General features: G+C 43.0%; 1 protein-coding gene across 1 annotated transcript in view; it reads left to right on the top strand.

Annotated features, from left to right (window-relative positions):
* The window catches only part of LOC119214614 (cilia- and flagella-associated protein 47-like), a 43,716-nt gene that overhangs the window by 8,930 nt on the left and 14,645 nt on the right, over positions 1-20,141 (top strand). The window contains exons 19-45 of the mRNA XM_062561341.1: positions 27-158; positions 291-368; positions 2,197-2,383; positions 2,810-2,889; positions 3,626-3,821; positions 4,524-4,609; positions 4,799-5,000; positions 5,774-6,002; positions 6,671-6,788; positions 7,294-7,421; positions 7,573-7,673; positions 9,495-9,617; positions 9,733-9,952; positions 10,035-10,106; positions 10,443-10,580; positions 10,932-11,016; positions 11,227-11,322; positions 11,488-11,653; positions 11,780-11,877; positions 12,457-12,573; positions 12,718-12,852; positions 13,251-13,363; positions 15,714-15,867; positions 16,164-16,252; positions 17,583-17,660; positions 19,425-19,471; positions 19,781-19,917. Of these exons, the coding sequence (XP_062417325.1) occupies positions 27-158; positions 291-368; positions 2,197-2,383; positions 2,810-2,889; positions 3,626-3,821; positions 4,524-4,609; positions 4,799-5,000; positions 5,774-6,002; positions 6,671-6,788; positions 7,294-7,421; positions 7,573-7,673; positions 9,495-9,617; positions 9,733-9,952; positions 10,035-10,106; positions 10,443-10,580; positions 10,932-11,016; positions 11,227-11,322; positions 11,488-11,653; positions 11,780-11,877; positions 12,457-12,573; positions 12,718-12,852; positions 13,251-13,363; positions 15,714-15,867; positions 16,164-16,252; positions 17,583-17,660; positions 19,425-19,471; positions 19,781-19,917 (3,405 nt within the window). The remainder of the gene's footprint in view (positions 1-26; positions 159-290; positions 369-2,196; positions 2,384-2,809; positions 2,890-3,625; positions 3,822-4,523; positions 4,610-4,798; positions 5,001-5,773; positions 6,003-6,670; positions 6,789-7,293; positions 7,422-7,572; positions 7,674-9,494; positions 9,618-9,732; positions 9,953-10,034; positions 10,107-10,442; positions 10,581-10,931; positions 11,017-11,226; positions 11,323-11,487; positions 11,654-11,779; positions 11,878-12,456; positions 12,574-12,717; positions 12,853-13,250; positions 13,364-15,713; positions 15,868-16,163; positions 16,253-17,582; positions 17,661-19,424; positions 19,472-19,780; positions 19,918-20,141) is intronic.

The following is a 20,141-nucleotide window of genomic DNA, read 5'->3' as shown; positions in this document are numbered from 1 at the left end:
TGTCTCTGTTTTGGATGTTGTTGCAGGTGCTGGATGTGTATCCAATGCGGGGCTTGGTGGTGAGTCCACCCGAGGGCGTGGTGCCAATGGGGGGGCAGGCCACACTCGAGATCCACTTCAGCCCCGACTCTGTCATCAAGTTTGACACCAGAGTGGAGGTGGGTGAGAGGTCGAAAGCCGAGGAGAGAGGGCTCATTCTTTTCTCATCATCAGGTGTGTGTGTGTGTGTGTGTGTGTGTGTGTGTGTGTGTGTGTGTGTGTGTGTGTGTGTGTGTGTGTGTGTGTTACAGATAGCTCTGAGGAACATGAAGTCCATTGAGCTGAGAGTGGGCGGATCTGTGGAACCTCCAAATGTAGACTTTAGTGTGGTGAGTTTGTGTCAAAAAATATTTTCCAGTTTTTACTCCACTCATATAAACAATAGGAAGACAACCAAGCAGGCACTTGAATAATTAAATGGGTCTGTTTTACGTGACAGTGTAATATATTTAAGTGGAATTGCTACAGTATATCTCTAACATCTTTATTTATTTTAATGATTCATTGTCATATTATTATTTTCCAACCTGTGTTGTCTGACCTTAAGAGCTGTCTTCTCTCCCTTTTCACTTTCTAACAAGCATCACAGAAGGAATAAGCTTTCATCATCTTAATTATGATTTTATTTTTGACTTTATTTGACTTTAATCAAGACCAACAAATTGCAGTCTTGCATTTGCTTTATTAACAACAAATGAATCAATCAGTATTATCCTCCATGTCACCATTACAATCAATGTAACCAGCACTTTGTTCATTATACAGATTGCACACACAAATGATGACTTTATAGACGATGATGATAAAATGAATGGAAATCTGTGAAGCAGCTTTCCGACACGGGATAAGATTTATCAACAGAAAAAGGACGTCATTGCGAATGCTGAGGGTTTGTAGGTGTGGGGATCTGAGCATATTCTAATCGGCACAGGGTTTTATGTCTGATGTATCATTTCAGTAAATACACCTGTAGAGCTAGAGCACATTTAATGTCATCCAGGTTTATTTTTTATTCTTATGGCACTAAGGCTGTTATTTTTATTTACCAGATGTGTACCGCATCATCGTCTAGAAGGCCTTGACTCAAAACTCGTCGGTAAAAATGTTGACGCAGCAATTATGACACACATCATCTAACGACCTTGGATTTTCACAGCTGCTCTAATAAACCCAGTCACCTTGCCTTTATTTCACACAGCTGGGTCTCTGCAGCAGACTGCGAATGCAAAACACTTGAAGACAATTATTGGCAGACAATTAAAACACTGGAATCTTAGGGAAGACATTTTCTCACATGTCTTACATACTGTATATCATTGTTGGAATGCTTATTTTGAACGTTTTCAACTGCTTCAAATTGTAAGCTATTAAAACCATTCAAATATCAAAATGTTCAGCTCCTTCTAGCTGTTATAATTGAATTCGTATAAATCAAAAATCCTAAACATAGTTATTGAGATCATTTTCAAATCCTCCTAACCTTTTTCAACTTTCAAATCCTTCTGCTTTGCCAATCTTTGAGCTACAGACACCATTGAAAATGTAAAATGTTGACAAAAGTCTAAACTATTTTTTGAAAAAACATCTTGTTGATATCTATTTAACTTTTTTCATAACTACAGATTATGTTTCATTAATTGTTTTCAGCCCGTTTCTGAGTTTTACATTAGTGTGTTGTCACGTTCGCAGCTGAAGCAGGATGCAGGGAGGACTCAAGCGCAGAGTTTTTCCAGTTAAAGTGCTCTTTATTTCACCACCAAACCAAAGACGTGCTCCAACGACGAAGTACATTTAGACAATGACGCGACAGGGGACAACAGGCACACAGGGCTTAAATACACAAGGGAGGTGCAGGTGATTGGACACAGGTGGAGACAATCACGCAATCACAAGACAAGGCAGGAAGTGAAGTTAACCCAGGACCACAAGAGACATGAAACTTCAAACTAAAACAGGAAGCGAAGCCAAACCGTGACATGTGTATTGCGTTTCTTGAGAGTGAGGGCTGACGATCTTGAATGTGCAGCAGCGTCAGAATCTGGTTAAAAAAATATTGCCACAATATTCACTATTCAGGCTTCATGGTTGGATCAAAATGATGCTGTGCTTGTGCTGGTCACCGTCCAGATATATGAGCTCTCCCTCCCTCTCTGTCAGACCGGGTTCCAGTTTCAAGGTGTCTATGCTGGCTCTCGCCGAGCAATACCTTTTGCTCTGACGAACCGCTCGTCGGCCGCAGCCCGGGTGACCTTCGACCTGGCGGAATACACCGACTTCTCTTTGCGCCTCCCTCGGCCCTCGGCACATCCTTATTTGGACATAATGCAGCAAATCTCACCGATAGGTGGGTAATGGTCCTGGCAACATGCAATAAGGAAGTATTGTTATTGTGTGGGTTGACTGCCTATGAAGATTGTATTTAAAGGATTTAAGGGATTTAAATCAGGGCTCCATTTCAATATTCTCATATTTTCCTTTAGCTGCAAATGTCCTGGGATATTTATTAGCACACCCCCAAAACAGATATTGCCATCAGAAAGTAGGGCATGTAAAGAAACATTTCAATGGTTAAGATCAGACTTTCACACAGAGGAAAATACATAGCATGATCCGTGTCTTGTCCCACTTTCTAGATCATCATTGAAAAAGGAATTCTAGGAAGGGTGGTAGACCCCATAAAGTACACAGCTCATCGTTCTTGGGTTTATCTGGATTTTTGGTCTGTGTACTTACATTTTTTGGGATTGCTTCTGCGCTTTTTTACGAGCAGAGAAGGAGTCGGGAGTGACGGTGGTGGAAGTCAGCGGCAATCAGACTGTAGACTGTTCCCTAGTCTTCTCCCCCACGCAGGTCAGAACTGGACCAAGCATCTCCTGCTATATACCCACAGCTTTTATCCGTGAATTGAATGTTCTATAAACCTTGACCTCTGAACAGCATCCTTCCTGTCGTAGTTTAGCGACCGTTAAGGTCGTAAATCTTTGGATTTTGACTCAATGTAGTTTTATTTTGTACCATCAAGTCCAAAAGAAAAATCTCAAAAGCAAAAGTCATGTGTTTTTAGCTACGATAGTTAGCGCGGCCCATAGCAGTCACAGAGTTAGCTTCAGGGCTAAGGATTATAAAGCTAGCCATGTAAACGCTTGCATAAGTTGCTCTGTTCAGCTCATTATTGGATTGGGAGAAGTTTACTATAAGTTTAAATAAAGCCAAGGTGGCGAGTGTGACTCTCACATTCCAGTCAATGACGAAACTTCAGCGGGTGGTCGAGGCACTGAAGTAAACTTTAATTACATCTTTATAAGACCGTCTTTCGGTGCCGTAATAAGTTATGTGAAATATATGTTTATTATGACATGATGAGGGCCAACTTTACATCTGTGCAGGCAGCTCATACATGAATTGTTGCTGTAGCTGCCAATGAATAGTTTGATGCACCTGTTCTCCTTTTTAGTTGCTGAGGTATGACACAATTCTGAAATTGAAAGGCATAGCAACAGTAACAGGCAACAACAGATCTTGTTCCCTTCCCATCGCATGTTGTGAACATGTTTTGTAAAATAAGGAAGGAGATGTGTTCCTGCAGGCCGCCTGCTATAACTTTGACCTCCCACTGATGGTCAACGGAGCGATGTGGCCTGCTGCCCCCCCGCCTCCTCCCTCCACACCGTCCTCCCGCTCCACCTCCTCCTTGCTGTCGGCGTGCAGCAGGAAGCATGTCGTCAGACCTCTCTTCCCCGTCCCCATGGTGATGCAAAGGGCCCAGCGCGTACAGGCCACAGGTTAATGAGTCTCCTGCAGAAATTGAACTTAAATCGTTGATGATACATTACTCCATCTTAAGTGTTCAGATGTCACACGCAGCTCTGAATGAAATGTTTTTTATTTCCGTATGGCGGCAAATCACTGTCAAAATTCGAGAGTGCAAATCAGGTTCTTGTGCGTGTAAATCAAACATCCGCGAGCAAAAGCCCGTCGTGAACCTCCTTGCTCTGCACTTTCGGCCGCACATTAGGACCAATGCGTCCAGCTCGCAGACCGAAGTGAAGTCTGAATCTGTGAATATCTTGTCAACCTTATTGACATTATAGGTAATGATGATAAATCAGGGTTGTAGCTAGTTGTCATCTACGGTTACAGAGAGGTATCGTTTGTGTTTTGACAACGTTTTATCTCATGATTTCAACTTTCTATTCCCTTTCTTTTGTGCGGCAATGGGTTCTATAGTTCTGTGAATGCGTAACTCCAGCCAATCCAAAGATTGGGTTTGTAACCAATTAGATGTCGTGATACCAGGTTCAAAAAGAACAACAGCGAGCGTGCAGAAAACGCCTTCGAGCGTGAGCAGAAATCAGCCTCGCGAGCAAATACCTGAAACTGACTTTTGCCCGCGGATGTTTGATTTACACGCGCATGAACCTGATTTGCACTCTTGAATTTTGACAGTGATTTGCCGCCATATTTCCCTCTCTTTTTTTAACAAGTGCTGTGCGCCCCACTGGAAATGTCCCCCTCAAGCCTAGAGTTCCATTTGGAAACTCAGGGACAACCATCCGATGTTTACACCAAGGTATCAAAAAGGGTCCTTCTGCAGTATTATTTTCTTTCCCTCTATTCCCGTTTTTTAAACTTGGACTTTTACTGGACTGATTTTTCCCTTCTACCTGTCTTGCAGCTTGTACTGTCCTGCTGATTATCTCAAACCCTCTAACTGTCCTTTTAGTCCCATTATGTTTCTAACATATCTCTCCTTTCACAGACGGTGGAGCTGAAAGCAGTGTGTGAAGAGAACGAGTTTTGGTGTTTTAGCGTACGGAAACACGTTAGCTGGCGGCTTGACTGCAGAGGAATTGAGGAGGTCGAGTACAGAAAAGAGGGGGAAGTGTGTGCGGTGTCTCCGTCATCAGGCATACTGGGGCCGGGGCAGTCCATCTGCCTCACGGTTAGCATTCACACAGCGGGTGAGAAATGATTTAAAACACAGAAACGCACACACAGATTGTAACATCCCTCAAAATGAAATTTCACACGATGATAAATTATAATTATATAATTAAATCATACTACACAGGGCCTGAATAATACTGAAAGATAAAGTATTTTGTTTCTCTAAAATACATTCAGTCACATCAGTACATGGCTTTGCAACTATCCAGTAGTTTGCAAAATTATAACTTTTCAATCTAAACCCATAGAGTATAGCCTTTGAGACTTATCTATTTGAAACCTCATTCGACCCCTTTGCTCTGGTTTGAAAGAAAGACAAATGTTAACTGTTTGGGATCAATAAAACCCTAATAAAATATGGGATAATTCTCGCGTAGCGTGCTCTCGTGCAAATTGATTTGCACAAGTGTTATTGCCCAGCCTCTCCTTTCAACGAGTAGCCAATTTCCCCCTGATTAGTGAATAGAATAACTATGCCCTGCCATCATTCCTCACAGTGGAGTTGAAGGTGAGCCTAGGATTTGGTTGGAGATGGTTTTCCTCGCCTTATATTGCTGAAATGAGAGAATGATATAATTGCTTATTGTTGACTCCACTATCAAAAATATCCATTGGTGTTTGAAATTTGTTGGAGAAAAAACAAGCAGCCCAAGTCCTCTCCAGAGGTGTCGTGGGGTTTTTGTGGAGGCGCATTCCATTCATAAGTATTGTGTGGTACTTGACACACAGTTATAAATCACCTCTAGTCCGCAGTGACTCACATGTATGCACATTATTTTTCTCACAGGGTCCGTCAAAGGGACCAAAATGTCCCTACCTCTTTACTTGGGAGACAACGGAGGACAAGGGACTGTAGGAGAGGAAGTTGGGCATGAACCTTACAGAGAGCTGTCCATCGCTATTATCATCCAGCCCCCCTGTATCACTATCCACCCCCCTCAAATCTGCCTCACACCGGTGCCCCTGGAAGTCATTGCGAGTGCCACTCTCACCCTGCTGGCTATGGGATATCCTTGGTCTGTGTACACACACACACACACACACACAACACACTGTGTTCCTGCTCAAACCCAGGCTAAAATGTGGAAACTGTTAGGTATTATGAATGCCTCCCTTTTGATTCCATTACACACAAACAGCTGCTTTGTGATCACAGTTGGATTTGTCACCACTCCCTCTAAGTGTAGCCGTAATGTTGATGGATTTTTGTTGTATTCATGTTTGGTCTCAGCTTGTGGTAATTTGCCAGCTGCGTTGAGTTGTTGGCACTAAACAAAGGCTGAGGGAACACGTCCAGCCATATGAACCGACAACATTATTTGTTTCGGTAGGATTTCCATCAATCAAGCCAGCAACGCTGTTGAAATTTAGCATACATTGGCGGTCAATTCGCTAATGCACAATGTTCCAGAGTTTACGCCGTGGTCCGATGGACAGCAATCTCGTTGCATTATACCACTATAGCATCTTCTGACCCAAGTCCCTGTGATTGAATATTGGGACATTGTGCAGCTCCTTAAATAAACATACTTGGGGCAACGTCCCACACTATACAATCTACATGAAACACAATTTTCTAAAACGACTGCCCTGTACCCACATGCAATATTGGGATGGTTGCTTATTGCAGCGGTGCAGAAAGTTCCATGTCGTATTTATTGGACATGTTGTCCTCTACATGCAGTGGAACCACAGTAGCAGCTGAAGTGGACGCGGTGGAACTGGAGGATGGGTCAAAGATACAGCCTTTTTCCATCATCTTTCCACAGGGTAACAACATCCCAGCCCCAAACCAGGATAAGGTAAAGACATGTCTGATGAAAAAGTCACTTAAGGACCATCTGACCAAAAAAGAACGGATGTTGTTCTTTATACCTGCCTCAGAGGGATTGGAAATGTATTGGTGATCAGAGATATTTCTTCCTCAAATGTCACATCTCTACAACAACTTACCTCTACAACTTAGACCAGTAAATTCAATTAATAATTTCAAGGTATTCAGTCGTGAATGACAGAGTAAATTATCACACCATTATCAATGTAATGGGTTTAGTTCACGGCGTATTGATGACAATCCACACATTTGTGCTTGTCACAGCTTTTGTTTTTACCACTTCTGCTTTCATTCATTTTGACATTTACATTATAGCCACACAGGTACTAAATTCTGGTTGCAGTCCAGGCTGAAATCTCCCCAGTCAGTTTTTAGAACATTTTGCACCAGCTTGAGCGAAACCCAATTTTGCGCCTGCTTGCACTTGAACAGAAAGATCTGTGGAATTGATCCCACTTTATCTGCAACCATAGAGACATCGGGTAGGCATTCAGAACCAGGAGGCCCATGGGACCGCTTTAGCCTGCAGCGTGTCCTTCTGCTCCGCCATCCCTCTGTCCCTCTGCACAGCCATCAGGTTCACCGACCACCTACACAACAAGTAACCTGCATCTGTAGAACTTAATCTTTTTGTCTACTCTCTTCGCTCATGAACTGTCCAATATCCTTTATTTGCTGATTAACCCATACATTACATACAAAGCTGATTCAATCTACTAACTTGACTTTTTTCATTTTGTTTCTTCTGTCAGGTTTAAGGTTAACTTGTGTGCTGTCGCTGACAACTGCGTGTTGACAGTCTGGCCGTATATGGCCCTGCATCGCTCCGAGCACCAGATAGTTCTTAAGACTGGTAATGGCACAAGTACACAACCATGACAGAATGTAGATCTATATAGGACAGGGCCAGAGAATGGTTTTATTGGTCCAACGAGTTAGTGTGGAAAGCTGTAAAAGAAATCCTTCTTGCCAGATGAATAACTTCACATGTCAGCAAAGTAGCTGCAAAATCCAAACTGTTGGAGCATCTAGCTCGTCCAATTCAAGGTTACCTTAGCTTTGAGTTTGATAGCATCACCGGCAAACAATTGATTTGTATCACTTTATCATGGCAATAGAACAGAACATTTTTTTCTTCTGATTATCCTGCAGAATGGCATAGAGAAGGAGAGAAGTAGTTGAGGAAGAGAGTGTCAGGAAAGAGCCATAAGGCTAAGCAAAACAATAACAAGGACCTGAAATCATTATAATAGCCAAAAGACGAGAAAATGAATGAGGGCTGCTCTTTTCTTTACGGTATATTGTTTTGTAAGACATTCACACATTCAAATTTCAACGGATCAAATTTGGTTTGACACGTTTTGAGATTTCAAGTGTTCTGTTTTCTGCACTGTGTAGAAAGATGTATTTTTCTGTCTGATAATTGCTAAGGTTTAACACAGATGTGTGATACATGTTCAAGGGATCACTGATTTTCATAAATAGTTCTACGCCAGTGTTAATTTTGGCAGCTGTTTATGATTTAGTCCTAGTCTTAGTCTTTAGATAAAAATGCATGTTAGTTTTAGTCATTTTTATCCTTTTTAGTTTTAGTCTATCTTTTGTCGACGAAAACTAATTACATTTTATTCTAGTTTTAGTCACAAGGAGTCACAACTTCTTTCTCAGGCCCTGCATAATAGTCTACCTATCTAGGGGCCAGGAACCAATGGATGGGGTGTTTGTGTGAGCTAATATTAATGACCTGAAAAATCATTACATAAAAGCATTTGGCTTTTAACAAATAGCAAAGCATTTATTTGCAAGGCAATTTTAAATATTTGTAAGGGTGTAAAGCTCAGCAGATTTCATGAGAACCAGGGACCTAAATGCAACACTTTGTTGTCTTTGTTTACTCGCGATGCTTTTGACATGGCCAACGGAAATTTCGTCATCCTTTATTGTTTCCACTCTGAAAGTCAATGCATGAGGCTTCAGAACCCTGCAAGGAGTTTATTATTTAGATGTGTTTGGAGAAGACTACTGTATCGGACGGTCTCATCCAGCCAAGGAAACGCTGGATACCGTCACCAGAAATGGGAGCAGCCAGGTCCGCATGAACATCTCTGCTGGCCGACCAGCAGCTGTTAAACAAGTCTTCTTCTCCACGCACATCGGTCTCTGAAGTTCCACGGCTTTACCCCGCTAACAGTTGGCTAAACCAAGACAGCTGAGCTTCACCAAGGAATCGTGCACTCAAACTCACTGAAGCGTAAAATAGTCATTGCGGTCCGTAGTTGGTGCACAAGAACCACCGCTGCCCCTACAGTAGACGAGCTAGGTTTGTGGATGATGTAATCATGACACTTAATAACCGCCGTGCTGTACTTTGCCCATGTCTGTTAAGTGCATGAGAATTTAGGGGAAAAAATTGTGACTTTGTCAACCACCAACATTTTCGTCTTGTCTTTTTTCTCCTTAACAAAAGTAAGAATAGATTTAGTCATAGTTTTTAAGATCCATTTTCGTCACGTCTTAGTCTCGTCTTAGTCAGGGCAAAAAAGTTGTTAACGAACATTTTTCATCATAGTTTTTGTCAACGAGATTAACACTGTTCTACAATGTTAGCATTCATGATCATTTCTTCACTTCTCTCCCTGCCTTCTGATTGGTTGATGTCTCACTGCCCGATTAGGAACCACAGCTATTGAGGCGATCCTGCAGCGCCATCACACACCAAGTCCGGTCTCCGGTCTGACTTCCTCGTCCTCGTCATTGTTCGAACGCAGCAGCTCAACGAACAAGAACTTAGCATCAGGTCAGAGCGTGGAAATGTACTTTTGGTAGTTGCATTTTATGTGTGATGCTTTAGTGCATTTCTTTTTTTCCGACATCCAACTGGAGTGCATTTTTCGTGTACCTTCCCTTGTCAGACTTCTTTCTGGACAGCAACTGCGCTCCGGCCGGCAGGAATACAGACATCTCTCCCAATCGAGACCCCTTGACCAGCCTCAGCGCCTCAATATTCTCCACAACCCACTCAGAGGAAGGACTATTTTCCCAGAATGTACTGACAGCTGTGGAGAGGTGGTTTAGCCTCTTTGGGTGGCCGAGTGGACCAAACCCCATCTCTGTGCCTCACACACTCAGAAGGTGTACAGGAGTTCAGGCGCCACGTTCTAAGACTTCTCAGAGGGAATCATTTCATTATAACGACGCATCTTCTCTCTTCCAGAGTTGTGTCAAAAATTCAGATGGATGATTCCAGTGGACGGACTTACAGAGTCAGTCAAATCAAAGACTCCAGGTGGGTATATGAAGCCGTCTCGAGTCAAATAGTTGACATAACAAGATTACATAGAAGTGGATGTTTAAATATACTCAACCACTGTGATGAAACTGGGTCATTTAACTCTTACGAACTAACGCTGTTTTCATACTGAGCTCTCATGTGCAAATGATCTGCTTTATAGAATTAAGTCAAACGGATAACTGTTAAATGATGCTGAAGATGAGTCAGTTGGCGTTGATCTGGTTCCAGATTTGACTGTTGATTGATTAGAGGCTGAGATGAAAATCCACCAAGGGCTTGACACCTATTCCGGATCACACAGGAACATAACTATCAGGTCCTTGTGTCCAGGTCTGTGGCGGACATGCTACACCACCTGACAGGCAAACCGATTCCCGGTATTCCTCGGAGTCTGACGCTTTCTGCTGATCTCAACCAGCGCACGGATCAGCTGCTGCAGCAGCACGGTGCCATGCTGACGTTTCTCAGGTGGGCCGGACATCGACAAATGGCATGTGATGGGGACTAAGGCTCCTTCCAGAAATGCATTTTGTCTCGTACATGTGGCGGCGAATCTACGTGCCGGCTTTGTGTTTAAGTCACTTTTTATGTAGAAGTTGCAACTGCAATATCACACGGTCAGGCCGGAAAACATTTCTGTAGCTCCTCCAATGTGAGAAAAGTGACTTGAATGTCGAAGGTAAAATTAATAAAACTGCATGGGTAACAGCTATGGCTTAGGTTTTGATTAGGAAAATGTGTCATGTTGCTGATGAGGCCTGGGAATTTGTTTTAGGGACGTCTTGGTAACTTTTGGATTCATTGTTAATCTGTGTTCAGGGTGCAGGGGGCCTGCCTTTGTCACATCCGACCGGAGTACCTGCTTGACATGCAGGAGTTCCAACACTGGTGCTCCCTACCTCAGGTGCAGATACACATCCTACACTGACAATATGTAGAGTAAATAACATGTCCTCTAGGATCTGTTTCCAAAGAAGGGAAACAATTTCTTTAGAAATGCCTTTTCGAAAACCCACTCTCCTTTCACTCACCGTCTCGCTCACCTTTTACTTACACAACATATTGAGAGCTCATTGTGCCATATTTATACAGTGTTTGTGTGTGTTTCGCTCAGTCCTGTGAGGGACAACATAGTCTGGACCACAGCAGTGTTGACTATGAGTCTTTGAGCAAGCGATCCTGGACTGATGTCCTGCTGCAAATATTCAAGGTGAAAGACTTTCCTCCACTCTCCATCTTGTCTGATTATACATGCTCTTTTAAATCACATGTTTGAAGTTATCATAGTTTAACATTGCTTTATTTATTTTTTGCATTACCGGCTGACTAGCCCTGATTCACGTACCTATCCAAAAATGTATATGCGTTTGCTCAGGTGCTGGTGTTGTGTCGCGTGTCAGAGGCTGGTAAGAGCAACTCGGCTCTGAAAAACGCCACAACCAGACCGCGGGCCAGTAACGTCTATTCCAAATGCGAGCTCCAATTGCTCTTATGGCTCAACTTGCATTACCAGCACATGAGGACGACTGTGTGGGCACCGGGTAGGACTCGCAGCATTTTTTTTCCTAAAGATTCAATGTGAAGATTGAGATTTTCCTCGGTGCCTTTTAACGCCTTGATGCATATTAGGGATCAACAGGTCGTTTCTGCGTGGTAATGTTTCACAGGCGGCGTCCCATCAGCGCGCTGGATTGTGAATTTTGACCTGGACTTGGCAGACGGACTGGTGCTCGCCGCTCTGCTTGCCGCCTACTGCCCTTATCTGGTCAGTGTATGTGTGCGTTCATTGTGTACTCCTTAGTGTGTCAGTCAATGAGGGATAGTGGTTCCGGATTTTAAGTGGCGCTGTGATTAATGTGATGAGGATGCAGTTGATTATGAATCCGATTAGGGGGAGCTTAAGCACCATTTTGTGTGTGTGAGTGAGTGAGTTAAACAGTGTTAATTTTGGCAGGGTTAGTTTTTTAACGAAAATGCATGTTTTAGTCACATTTTGTTTTGAATCCTTCTTCGTTTTTCTAGTTTCTGGTTTTGACATGGCCAATGGAAACGTCATGGTCCTTTATTGTTCCACTGTGAAATGGCTTGTCCCAACAAAAGAGACCCCTTAACGTCCTACAATCGGTGCAATACATTATTTTTTGTCCTAGTTTTCGTCAACAAAATTAACACTGGAGTGAAAGAGACAGAGAGAGTACTTTTGCCTGTCACAAATCAAACTTGAGTGTTTTTGCCAAACAACTTGTGATCCAAACGTCTTATTTACGGAGCACGCATTTCTACAGAGCAGCAGAACATCAGGCAGCAGAGGAGGTTTTGATTCCCTGTTCATGTTCTCGTTTAGATCCACAGCCACTTCCAGAGGATGTACCCCACCACTAGTAGCCTGGAGCAGATCCTCCACAACAACATCATAGTGGCCCAGGCCTTGGCTGCACTTTGTCTCAACCTAGACCTACAGGTAGATACCAGATTTTTCTTACCACAAGATCACCAACAACATCAGACCTTTGTTACGTTGGCAACGTGTTCCCTCAGATTGAACTAAAATCTGGTTGGTTGTAACCCGGGTGACAATGAGTATGTGCCCGTATGCTGCCTTCAGCCCACAGATTTATCGCACCCGAATCCAGTGCAGATGCTAATTCTGTGCGTTCACCTGTATGAGCGCCTGCCGCAGTACCTTCCACTGCGCACCGTCACTCTATCAGGAGCTCTGCACAGCACTTTCAGCAAACAGGTAAAACACACACGTACAAATCAAAGGACTTTGGTCCTCGAAGGCACCAGAATGAAAAATGCAACCGCATGCCTTCGAAATCAAATGAATGAGTCCTGCAAGAATGAAATGGCTCAGATAATAAGCTATGAGACAGATAGTGAGACTCACAGATGCACGTTAACAGGATTAAACATATAGTAACAGGATTATAGACAAACCCCTGCACACACTAACTGGATAACAAACACACACAAATATACGTTTGGGGAAGAATCCACACTTTCAGGTTAAGCCACATTACAAGCCTGACAAGAATCGTTGTCAGTGTGTCTGCTCCGAGGAAGATGGATTTCATTGTTGGGTGGTTCGTGTGTACGTGCACACACTTTGGCTCTGTGTGTTTCTGCGTGCTCCAGGTGCGTCTGAAAAGCCCATCATCAAAGCCAATCAAATACAAGGTACTTCTTTTAGGAGAGGACGCCCGTCTTTTCTCCCTCCCCGGTGGATCGACAGTCACTATTCCTCCCAAGTATGTTTTTTGAAACTTTGAAAAATGAAAAATCACTACACATTGTTTCATGCAAGAACATCTGTGTCTAAGGTGTCTGAAGAGTGTCTAAACACACCTGAACCAATTCCATTTTAGCACAAACTCATTGGTGTCAAACATGAGTTACCTAATTACATCAAAATAAAAAATGTTTTCTTTAAATGTTGCAAATTGTTTCAAAGGTAAATAAATAGAGGTCTAAAAAGTGTGACTCAAAATGTTTCCATCTACCTTCTGCTTCACAACCTCAAAGCAATATGAAAGCTTTAGTTCCAGAACTAAAAAAGAATACAAGTCAATTAATATTCTTTTGACATTACTAAGGCACAGAATGACCTATCAATTTGATATATCAATTATAGCCCTGGAATTCTGCCACGGTCGTCTACATACTCTTACAACAAACAAGTATTCATGGTGTGGGACAAACAATCACCAACTATTTTAGATAGTCTTGCAAGGCTTTATCATTGATTTAAGGCTTTGAAAAGTTTTCTTCTTTTTTTTTAAAGGTCATGAATTTTTAAATGATAAAGGCCAATGTGAATAATAATGATAATAATGTAATAACAATTAAGAAGAGATTAATAAACAAATAATTGACATATAACCAATGGTTTTACAAAGTCTTAAAATATTCTTAAAATGCATTGAAATATATTTATATATATATTAATATCGCACCAGTTTGTTTGATCTTAAACCTTGTCTCTCCCCGCTATATTTGACTCTTGCATATTCAAGAATGATACAAATATACACTCACCGGCCACTTTATTAGGTACCCCATGCTAGTAACGGGTTGGACCCCCTTTTGCCTTCAGAACTGCCTCAATTCTTCGTGGCATAGATTCAACAAGGTGCTGGAAGCATTCCTCAGGGAGTTTGGTCCATATTGACATGATGGCATCACACAGTTGCCGCAGATTTGTCGGCTGCACATCCATGATGCAAATCTCCCATTCCACCACATCCCAAAGATGCTCTATTGGATTGAGATCTGGTGATTGTGGAGGCCATTTGAGTACAGCGAACTCATTGTCATGTTCAAGAAACCAGTCTGAGATGATTCCAGCTTTATGACATGGCGCATTATCCTGCTGAAAGTAGCCATCAGAAGTTGGGTACATTGTGGTCATAAAGGGATGGACATGGTCAGCAACAATACTCAGGTAGGCTGTGGCGTTGCAACGATGCTCAATTGGTACCAAGGGGCCCAAAGAGTGCCAAGAAAATATTCCCCACACCATGACACCACCACCACCAGCCTGAACCGTTGATACAAGGCAGGATGGATCCATGCTTTCATGTTGTAGACGCCAAATTCTGACCCTACCATCCGAATGTCGCAGCAGAAATCGAGACTCATCAGACCAGGCAACGTTTTTCCAATCTTCTATTGTCCAATTTCGATGAGCTTGTGCAAATTGTAGCCTCAGTTTCCTGTTCTTAGCTGAAAGGAGTGGCACCCGGTGTGGTCTTCTGCTGCTGTAGCCCATCTGCCTCAAAGTTCGACGTACTGTGCGTTCAGAGATGCTCTTATGCCCACCTTGGTTGTAACGGGTGGTTATTTGAGTCACTGTTGCCCTTCTATCAGCTCGAACCAGTCTGGCCATTCTCCTCTGACCTCTGGCATCAACAAGGCATTTCCGCCCACAGAACTGCCGCTCACTGGATGTTTTTTCTTTTTCGGACCATTCTCTGTAAACCCTAGAGATGGTTGTGCGTGAAAATCCCAGTAGATTAGCAGTTTCTGAAATACTCAGACCAGCCCTTCTGGCACCAACAATCATGCCACGTTCAAAGTCACTCAAATCACCTTTCTTCCCCATACTGATGCTCGGTTTGAACTGCAGGAGATTGTCTTGACAATGTCTACATGCCTAAATGCACTGAGTTGCCGCCATGTGATTGGCTGCTTAGAAATGAAGTGTTAACGAGCAGTTGGACAGGTGTACCTAATAAAGTGGCCGGTGAGTGTATAATTACAATACGCTTTATCTTTTATGGTAATAATGGAACAAACAGCACATAATTGTGCTCAAATAAAGTCAAATAAAACATTTTTACTTTCATACTACAACAAGAACTATACTAGTGTTGCATTTTGCCTCAAGTCTGGAGCTCATTAAAGCGAGTGAGGCTCCTCAATGAAAATAGCCAGTAGGCCCCATTTTGGATCCCAAGCTTAACAACAGTGCCATTATGCACAAGTATTTAAACATTCAGCTGATGCATTACTGTCATAACCAAAAGATGGGAGGGTTGGGCCAGGGGGGGAATTCTGGTTATAATGGATCTGGAAATGATTGAATCGTTTTTTTCACAGGGGCACCTCAGAACTGACCGTCCGGTTCTGCTGCTCTGTCATGCGGCCCGCAAAGGCGTCCCTTCTGCTCGTCCCTGGTTCTCCCCTCAGCCTGTGCAGCGTTCTTGCCCTAGCTTTCAATCTGAAGACCCACGTCAGTCACGTCACACCCGCGGTGAGTACGGTTTCCCGAGAGGGGTGTCAGACCAACAACAAGCTCCTCTGCAGATTCGCTAACGGCCCGGCCTGTCTTTCTGATCACTCAAACCAGTAGTTTAGTTACACTGAGCAGGGGTGTCAAACTCATTTCAGGTTCGTGCCAGATACTGCCCACTTCGAATCGAACACGGGCCAGACCATTAAAGTCATAGGGAGGGGTGGTGCTGCCGATCTGACCGGCGAACGGTATGGCGGACGGTGATGCAGAGGCTTCATGATACATGAAAGTCTCTTCCTATTGCTTCCCCTCAGAATACAGTCAAGTGTATGTCTCCGTGCTACCAGCCGAAAGTGATCCAGGTGCCCATCGCTAACCCCTTCAAGGAAGAGGCCGAGTTCAGGTAAGAGTCTGTGAACATGCAGTCTGCACCCAAATATATCCTGAAAAAAATAGTAGAAAGCCAGATAGTGTTGGTTACATTTTCCCTGGTTTTAGATTTATGAATCTATTTTTTAGTAGGATGTGAATAAAATGTTGCCCTGCTATCCGCACTGAAACATAAGATTTTTTTTATGGTTGCACGATATTGGATTTTTGCCGATATTCGATATGCCGATAACTCATTTTGGCCGATGTCGATGCCAATACCAATATATAAACATTTTTTGCCTGATGTATATACACTTTAATTTTACTGAAGAGAAATCCAAGTCTTTCACTTGTACTACCTTTACCTTATTACACTCATGTGTGGTAGATACCATAAATGTATAATTTTACAAATGTAAACAGACATTCACCCCTGAAAAATAGATACATTATTTCACTTGGAGGAGAATGAATGATATGCCAGTGCCACATTTTATTTTTAATTTCAGACTTCAAACTTCAGTCCTTAAGTAAAATAGATAAAAAATACATTTTAAAATAAAAAATGTACATCCATCTCCTACTTGAACAGGCCTGCCAAATGCTTCCCTGACATAGTTGACATTGTACTGAAACTTACAGTGGTCACAAACGCAGCTGTAGTCGAGACCTACACTTCAGTCCTTAGGACCCTGGAGTTCAGGTAAGGCCACATCAGAAAAGTAGCGCCGGCCGGCCATGCATAGCATACCACGGCTCTGGGTACGTCATTAGGCTGCTGAAGCCGACGTCTTCCACCACGTTGAATGGCTGGTTATCAAGAGCAATAAATTCAATGATTTTGTCGTTAAGCTCTTTTACCTTTGGGTGGTCGCTGCTGTATTTTCTAGCTTTGTCAATGGACTGAAGTAGAGGCTGCTGATGGGTTTTTGCCGGCGTTTTTTCCTTCTTACTTTTCAAAAAGTCTTGGTGCTGCTCAGGATTACTGCTTTTAAGATGCATAATCATATTTGTAGTTTTGAATGAGTGTTGTTTCACGCCTCCTCGCATCACTTGTGATTTACAAGTCCTGCAAATAGCAAGTTTGTAATCCGTTTTACAGATCTCGAAATACTTCCACACAGCCGACATGTTGGAAGTTTAAGTTTCTTGCGCTCAAGCTGCGTTCACGGTCGTCACGCGCGCATAGTAAACACCCCACCTTATCGGCAAGGCTCATCGGGAGAAATATCCATATCTGCCGATGCCGATTATGGTCATTTTAAGCTTTTGTTGGCCGATACCGATGTCGTGCCGATATCATCGTGCAATTTTTTGTGTGTAGTATTGCTTGATTTAACCTACTGTGCATGTGTGTTTAGGGTGGTGCTGGTGGAGTCTCTGATCAACCCGCTGGAGAAAAGAGACGGCCTCGTTCAACAAGACGCCCCCGAAGCAAAGTATGTATGAACTGCATAAGGGATAATTCAATTCAATTCAATTCATTTTATTTTGTATAGCCCAAAATCGCAAAATACAAATTTGCCTCAGAGGGCTTTACAGTTTGTACACATGCAACATCCTCTGTCCTGAAACCCTCACATCGGCACAGGAAAAACTCCCCAAAATATGAAAAAACCCTTCAATGGGGAAAAAAGGGAAGAAACCTTAGGGAGAACGTCAGAGGAGGGATCCCTCTCCCGGGATGGACAGACTGCAATGGATGTCATGTGTACAGAATCAACAATGTAAAAGATGCACAATACATTAAATTCCTCTAACAGAGATGATACAAGTAATTGCAAGTAGCAGAACAGGTGTACGGCAGGACCACTGCAGGGACAACCACCATCAGATAGAACCACCATCCACAGAGGCTTCTGTGGGTAGGGAGAGCAGAAAGATGTTGGTTTATGATGACAGTAATATGAATCATATTTAAAGTAATGATGATGGCAGCAGCAGGTGTCAGCAGAGCCATGAGCCAGGAGTCAGAACCGGGGTCCGCACAAAACTATGATCCACGGAGACCTGCTAGGCGAGAAAGCACAAAGAACTCCCGGAAAGAAGCTTAATTAGTGATGTACAATAATAAAACATAGATGATTGTGGAAGGAGAGAGTGAGTGTGAGAGAGAGAGGGGCTCTGTGTGTCCTAAGAAGTCCCCCGGCAGTCTAAGCCTAGAGCAGCTTAACTAAGGGCTGGTCCAGGCTAACCTGAGCCAGCCGTAACTATAAGAAATATAAAAGAGGAACGTTTTAAGCTTTATCTTAAATGACCTGTCCGAGTCTGCCCCCTGGACTGAAAGTGGAAGCTGGTTCCACAAAAGAGGAGCTTGATAACTGAAGGCTCTGGCCCCCATCCTACTTTTAAAACTTAACAGGAAGCCAGTGCAGAGAAGTTGATACAGAAGTTATATGATCCCATTTCTTAGTTCTTGTTAATACACGTGCTCGAATACAGTCCTTGAGTCTTCTTTATATGAGAGTTGAAGGACATATCCTGGTCGAAGAGAACGCCAAGATTTCTGACGGTGCTGTTGGATACCAGAGCAATTTTCTGATAACGTCGCCCAAAGGAAGCATGTACAGGGTAAATAGAATCGGTCCAAGCACAGAACCTTGTGGGACTCCGTGACCAACATTGGTGGTCCTCGATGATTCACCGTTCACGAACACAAACTGGGATCGATCCGATAAATAAGATTTTAACCAGCTGAGTGCAGTTCCTTTGATGCCAATCAAGTGTTCTAGTCTCTGCAGCAGATGTCAAATGCAGCACTGAGGTCCAGCAAGACAAGAAAAGAGACACGTCCTTGGTCCGATGCAAGTAGAAGATCATTTGTAATTTTCACCAGTGCCGTTTCTGTGCTATGATGCACTCGAAATCCTGACTGGAAATCCTTGAACAAAGCATTGTTTTGTAGAAAGTCACATAATTGATTCGTGACAGATTCGCGACACATTGAATTACGCGTAAAATCAGATCAAACGTAAAGCGAGGTATTGTATGAGGTTGTTCCTCAGGAGAGCACAATGAACAGCTCGTTAGGGTTCATCTCCTCGCCTAGGGATGCCTTCAAAGCATTTTCTCCTCCTCATCGTCATACAGTTTGCTATGAGGATCTAAGGCAGTACTGAGGTCATCCACATCGCAGACTGATTTTTATACATTATGAATGATTGTGATTTTTTTTTTACACCTCTTCCTCCTTCCTCTTTCAGTATGAAGATGACTTCAGACAAAAGCTGTGGGGAGGAGGTGGATGTCAGTAAGTAACACAGATGCACACGCACTGTGCCTTGATTGCAGTCGGTGCTTGTGTGTAACTATCCTGCCTGTGTTCACATCCGCAAGGTTTATTACCTGTGTGTGTGTGTGTGTGTGTGTGTGTGTGTGTGTGTGTGTGTGTGTGTGTGTGTGTGTGTGTGTGTGTGTGTGTGTGTGTGTGTGTGTGTGTGTGTGTGTGTGTGTGTGTGTGTGTGTGTGTGTGTGTGTGTGTGTGTGTGTGTGTGTGTGTGTGTGTGTGTGTGTGTGTGTGTGTGTGTGTGTGTGTGTGTGTGTGTGCGCGCGCGCCCAGGTGGTGAAGCCACGGAGTTCCTGAGTGGAAAGAAGACTGTTTGTCTGAAGTCAGGCCAAAAAGACATTCTGAACCTCTACTACCTGCCCTTCTGCCCAGGCACTAAGTACTGTTCTGTGCTACTAGTTTGCCCTCAGGTCAGTGTTCCCTGCATAAATATACAGCGTATACATTTATTTTTCATAATAAAACTTTTGTTTGGGTCAAACAATGATGAAACAATTTTTATTTTTTTTAAAGATGAAAGAAAACTGTTGGACCTATCATGGACTTTTTTAGGGCTTTCTTAGCAAAAAATATATATGGTATTGAAACTAATATTCACGTTGAAGATGTGTATGTGCCAGTATACATGCTAATT

This window comes from Pungitius pungitius, chromosome 3 (genome assembly GCF_949316345.1).
Source record: "Pungitius pungitius chromosome 3, fPunPun2.1, whole genome shotgun sequence".
In the NCBI taxonomy this organism is placed as follows: Eukaryota; Metazoa; Chordata; class Actinopteri; order Perciformes; family Gasterosteidae; genus Pungitius; species Pungitius pungitius.
The sequence above is the reverse complement of the archived record's forward strand: the minus strand, read 5'-3'. Positions and strand labels throughout refer to the sequence as shown.